Below are 5,830 nucleotides of genomic sequence, written 5' to 3' on the forward strand. Positions count from 1 at the left end.
GACTTAGATCTATGATATGAAGTTGAGATTTGGTGTTGCTACTTTAGCATGATTTCCAAGGGTAAAAAATGATATGATCTAGCGGAGCATGACTAGGAAAGCAGTTAGATCTCAATGGATTGACATGAATATCCAAAGAAGAGTCATTATACATCTCACATACATGGTCTATAACTCATTGCTCGAACGGTTATAAAAAACATTATTTGTTAGATATAACCATGAGTTTAGACACATAAAGAGATTCTGCATATCTCTTACATGTATGAGGGATCAAAGATGCAAAATCTTGTGTGATTAAAATGACTTGGGGTATAACGAGAACTCGAGCGATGTTATGTTAGTAAGATACTTAATATCTCACTGCTCACCGATACCTTTATTGTCTCGTTGGTCTCACGTTCCATTTTCCTTGTATGACGATGAATGGAGAATGAGTTAAATTGAGAATGGTATAAGTTGATGCCAATGTGTACGAGTGGGAGATGTTGCATTTAATGTGGTGCGTCCACATAGTATGCAACTTTATTAATTATTTGTGAATAATTAACTAATATTCAATTGATTAATATTAGATATTGTTCTGATATAACTTAATTGAATAATTAATAATAAATGTTTGAGATAGGATAAATTTAAATTTAAATTATCTATCTATTGTATTTAAATTTAATTTGTTTAAATTTAAATAAGGATTAATTGTATTTAAATTTAATTTGTTTAAATTTAAACATAATATCTTATCTCTATATCCTTAATACATCTATAAATAGTTAATAGACGTACTAGTTTCAACACAAAAAAAAAAGAGTTAATGCGAGTTCTTCTGTAAGTCAGAAAAATCAAAAAACTCTTTTCTTCTTTTTTCTTTCTCTTCATTCTTGAGGCACCGTCAAAAGTCAGAGGGTTTTGAAACGTGTAATTCCTTGTGGAGGACTCTAGTAACCGCTCCATAACAACGAGAGTGAAGAAATTGTTGTGTGTACGAAGGAGAATATGTAAAGCAAGCTTCTTCAATAAAAAAAAGAGTGGTATATTCTGTTAAAAAGGTAAGCCCACATCCCAACATCTCTAAAATGGAGTTTAATCTCCAAACTCTTCTACTTTTGGTTGGGTTATAGCTCATTACTCATTTTTTTTTTGTTTATCTTTAAAACTTACCCAAACTTTTCTTCTCTTCTAATTGAAAGTAAATTATCCATTTAATCATTTAATATTTTGAAAATTTTTATTTTGATTATTGAGTAAGCTTCTCGACTTGCTTATACAGAAGGACTACGACGCTGCTCCTCCTAGAAGAAATGACTTTGGGATCAAAGAGGCCAACCATGAATATGATGAAATGCATATGCATGCAAAACGCGTGAATCAACTATGGTCATTGAAACGCCGACTATGTTTATTGTTTTTCTACCCTTTTTGACAAACCTAGCGGCCATGAAATATATATTCTATTATTTTTCCCCGGCCCCTTTGATAGAGCAATAGAAATCTTATTTGCCATACGAAAAAAGGTAAAATGAAAAACCATGACTTTGACGATGGAGAAATAAGAGCTAACCCTTCCGATAGGTAACTTACTCGTGACATTCAATCTCGAGGCAAATGCACCCATAGCCATATTCTCTTTCAAAGACTTTGATTTCGAACGTGAATGAGCGTCATCTCCAGCAAGCTTTTTCTATCTGCTATAAAACCACAAGTGGGCTAAGAAATAGAACATTATCGAAACGTGACGAGCAAAAAGCTCTCTGGGTCTTTTGTTTTACGTGTCAAACAAGCCCCACCTTTATTATAAACACTTGAAGACGGATTTCTTGACTGCTTTTCTTCCATTACCATCCAATACACGTAACTCCGAGAATGAATTAAATTGAATGTTTTCTTTTTCTCTTCATGAGTTTGTCTTCATCTAAAGAAAAGATACAAACAGCAATTGAGAACAAAAAACTGGATAGAAAGTTGAACACCCTTCCTTTCATTTCCGGATCCATACAAACAATAATAAGTACTACTAAGTAGTAATGATTTAATCTGTGTTTTTTGTCCCTTTCTTTTTCAATCTTTTTCTTGACTTTACAATGACATACAAGTTGGAACAAAGTTATTCAGCTAACAAAAGAATACCCAAAATCTTAAGGTTTACTCCTACCCCACCCTCAAAAAGCAAAATAGCTAGACATATGTATAATTTGCAGTTTCTCCCTGATCAAAAAGAAAGCAATAAAAGAAAACAAGTGCCCTTCTTCCTCCAAAAAAATAAAGAACAGAAGGTTGTGATCTTAATTTCTTCTAATTTGCAGCAAAACTGGAATTGCTGATTTTATTGTTGCCATTGCTGTTGCTGTTGCTAGTAGTGGTGACATTGCCACTGCTGTTGGTGGCAGATGTGAAGTTGGTAGCATTATTATTAGGAACGTTGTTGGGGTGAGAACTCCCAATAATAGAGGTGATAGCTACTGCTAGAGCTGCGGTGAAGTTAGGGTCAGCTGCAATGGCAGCAGTGGCTGCGCTTACAGTATCAGCAAGTGAATTTTGCTGGCCCTGTGGCAGCTGGTGAACCGATTGAGGCTGTTCCATATCTTGAGACATCTGGAGACCAGAGAATTTGGATTGGTTGTAAAGTGCCTGACCAAATATTTGAGGCAGCAATGCAGCTGGGGAGTTGGCAAGATTGTGTGGTGGGTTTGGAAATGGGACCTGGAATTGGCCTGGTGGCCTTGGGAATTGTAAAGGGTTTGGGGTTTGTGTTAGGTCCAAGGTGACGGTGGGGAATGGGGCTGAAGCTGATATCGTAGCCATGCTAGAGGAGCATGGCAGGAGAGTTCTTGTGAGGAAATTCGAGTTCATTAATCCATCAGCACTGGACATAGAACCTGATAGTAGCATTCGTGCTGCCGATGAGGTGGTGGATGCCATTGCCATTGCAGCTGGAGGCAAAGGGTGGTTGTGATTGCCTTCATATGTGGTGATGAGGATTGTTCGGTCTTCTGCACATCTTTGTACCTTTAACATTCAGCATATTCAAGTTAAAATTAAGAAAATATTTTATTTTTTTAAATTGATTATCAAACTAATTTCTCCGATAATGTAATACAACTCTTCCTGGACTGGTCTCTATAATATTGATTGAATTTCAATGCATCATTTAAAATTACAAGTACAACAAACTTTTCATGTTTAATATTTAATGCAAAACCTTTAGCAATCCCCTTGAAAGGCACAGGTTACCTGCTCCTTAAGAAAAAACATTGCAAATGAATTTGACGTTTCGAAACTAATGTGAAATACCTGTTATATTAATCTTGAAAGTGATGCTAGAATTGGCTAGAATTAAAAAAAAAAAAAAAAGAAAGAGTTTGAAGAACAAACATGGGAGTACCTGTTTTCTAACTGGGCAACCAGCAGCCATGGTACATCGATAATATGCTCGAGGACATGGATTTCCCTTGGCCATTTTCTGTCCATACTTTCTCCATTGGCATCCATCAGTGATCTTTTCACAAAAAGAAGAAAGGAAACATAATCCAATCAATTTTAACTCAGAACAAGACATAAAAACAAAATCATGAATTTTAAAGTCACATAATTCGATTCAATTCAGTTCAATCAAGTCACACACCATAGGCGCCTCTGATCTAGCTCTAACAGAAACGCGTGCCTTCCTCATGGTAGCCTCAGTTTGATCAACATTTTTTGAAGAATTAAATCTTGGAACCTTATTAGCCCCCCAACCTTGGGATCCCTGATCCGGGCTATCCTCTCTTCCAGTTCCCCTTCCTTCTTCACTATTTCCACTCTTCCTTAATCCAAATTCCTTGGAAGCTACCTCCGTGTTATTGTTAGGCGATCCTGAACGGTCGTGACTCCTCCCTTCCGACGAAGACAGCGAAGGTTCATCAGCATCAGCTGCAGCAGCAGCAGCTAGACCAAGATCCATAAACTGTCTTGGCACTATTACTCCATTTGGTTTCTTTTGTTCTGATTTTTCCTCCATCATCGGATCTTGTTCTTCAGCTTTTTCAGCTTTTCCATCATGCTGTTGCTGCATCAGGGTGACCAGATGCATCTGTACTGCGTTGTAGTTGCTAGTTACCTGGCTTAACGTGTCCCTTAACCGTTGATTCTCCGCCATCATTCGTTCCAGTTCAGCTTGTAAAACAGCTAGCTGGACAAAAAGCAATGGCACAGTAAAAGCATGAATTTAAACACAACCAAAATCGCATAAATTTTCCAATTTTAAATTGAATGGTCACCTCATTTTTAGCTCTTTTATCTTCCAAGTTTGAGGATATCCCGTCATCCACTGTGGATTGATCGCTGGTGGTGTTTGTAGTTAACAGATTCAGACCAGTCTGAAAATCAAGAAGAAAAAAATTCAATAATTATTCTAATCCCAACGATACAAATGAAACTAATGAAAAAACTTGCAGAAAGAAATAAAGGGTGATGAGCTCACGTTGACGTTAAGCTCAAGAGCAGTTCGCTCGGTGGAGTCTTTGACGTCGGCATCGGAGGTGTGGATGGGATTGGCATCACCATCTTCATCGGAATCAACACGTTTATTATTCTTTTGTGCGAAAAAGTCCATCTCTCCAATGACCGTGCGTTTATGATCATCGGAGGGAAGAGAAGGGTGTTGATCAAGAGAACAGTTGAGGTTAACAGGGAACTGAATGGTGGGTGGAGAAGACCTGCTTGCTGTTGTGGCATCCATGAGAGGAGTAGTAGGGGAAAAGACTTTGCTGCTGCGCTTGGAATTCTTGTTGTTGATAATATTGTTGTCTTTAGTGTCGTCAGGGAAAGAATTGAGGACAGTTGGCTTGTGAAGAAAGAAGGAATTGGGATCTAAATCAATGGAGAGTCCACTGCCTTCGGCCATAAATCAAGAGAGAAAACACTCGAGAGATAGAGAGAGAGAGAGAGATGAGGCGGAGAGAATTCTTTAAACGGTGCAATGGACTCGGCAACAAAAGGGGAGTTAAGACTTTAGAAGAAGACCAAACAGTAGTAAATATACTAGTAAAAACACTAGTGTGTTATTTGTGTTCAATGTTTCTTTTCTTTCTTTCTTTTTTTCTTTCTTTATATAATTTTAGATTAGAGACACCTCTACTCCAATCTAATATTACCCACACTTTCGATTTTCAGCTCTCTTTCCTTAATTTTCTATCCTATAGTTTCAATACTTTTCTTTTTCATAATTTAGTTTAATTTCCTTCAAAGCAAGGCTTGCCTTGTTTTCCCTCATATAACATATCTTATAATATGTAAATTATAATTTATAATATTAATAAAAAAAAGTAAGAAATGTACAAACTAATTATATTTAAATAGGTATTACATTTTATACCTATTCAATCAAATTTTTTTACTTTTCATTATTTATTTTTATTACTTTGAGAAAACAAAGTTAAGACAAATAAATGAGAATTTTGTGTAATGATTTATTTTTTTTTAACTAATACTAATCCAAACAGAAACTAATAAAAGAATATTGTCCCTTTGCTTTCCCTACTTCCACCCAAGAAAACTTAAATTTGTAATTAAAAAAATCATTTTAAAAATGATAAATAATTATTTAATTATTTGTTTTTCTACCGTGTTTTTCAGTTCCTGAATTAATGGGATCAGTGTTATACTAGTGGCCTATTTGTTTTGTTGTTTGCAATTTATTGGCATTGGCAAAATCACAATTCACGTGCAAATCTGGTCAATATTTAGGGACGGAGCTGCCCCTCCCTCAGAGCTGAATCTGATAACTACGCTTCAGTGACGGTAAAAGAGACAGATGGCAAAGAAGTGGAGCCCACGTGCTGAAAGACTGGGC

At 36.2% G+C, this 5,830-nt stretch overlaps 1 protein-coding gene across 1 annotated transcript; it reads right to left on the reverse strand.

Moving 5' to 3' along the window:
* Nucleotides 1-1,951: 1,951 nt before the first annotated feature.
* LOC18612297 (putative WRKY transcription factor 31) lies at nt 1,952-4,987 on the reverse strand. The gene is made up of 5 exons (XM_018114278.2): nt 4,460-4,987; nt 4,257-4,355; nt 3,623-4,168; nt 3,383-3,496; nt 1,952-3,006 (listed from the first exon to the last, which is right to left on the reverse strand). The coding sequence occupies exons 1-5, from the start codon at nt 4,880-4,882 to the stop codon at nt 2,293-2,295; spliced, it is 1,896 nt and encodes a 631-aa protein (XP_017969767.1). The 5' UTR covers nt 4,883-4,987; the 3' UTR covers nt 1,952-2,292.
* Nucleotides 4,988-5,830: the final 843 nt, after the last annotated feature.

This window comes from Theobroma cacao, chromosome 1, assembly GCF_053813885.1.
Source record: "Theobroma cacao isolate CCN51 chromosome 1, ASM5381388v1, whole genome shotgun sequence".
In the NCBI taxonomy this organism is placed as follows: domain Eukaryota; kingdom Viridiplantae; phylum Streptophyta; class Magnoliopsida; order Malvales; family Malvaceae; genus Theobroma; species Theobroma cacao.

What these genes read in the sequence shown, in the direction of transcription:
- LOC18612297 (XM_018114278.2), bottom strand. Translation starts at nt 4,882, where the DNA reads ATGGCCGAAGGCAGTGGACTCTCCATTGATTTAGATCCCAATTCCTTC. An exon ending in CTAGATCAGAGGCGCCTATG is followed by an intron (nt 3,497 to 3,622) that starts GTGTGTGACTTG and finishes TTTTGTGAAAAG; the next exon opens with ATCACTGATGGATGCCAATG. An exon ending in GTTGCCCAGTTAGAAAACAG is followed by an intron (nt 3,007 to 3,382) that starts GTACTCCCATGT and finishes TGAATGTTAAAG; the next exon opens with GTACAAAGATGTGCAGAAGA.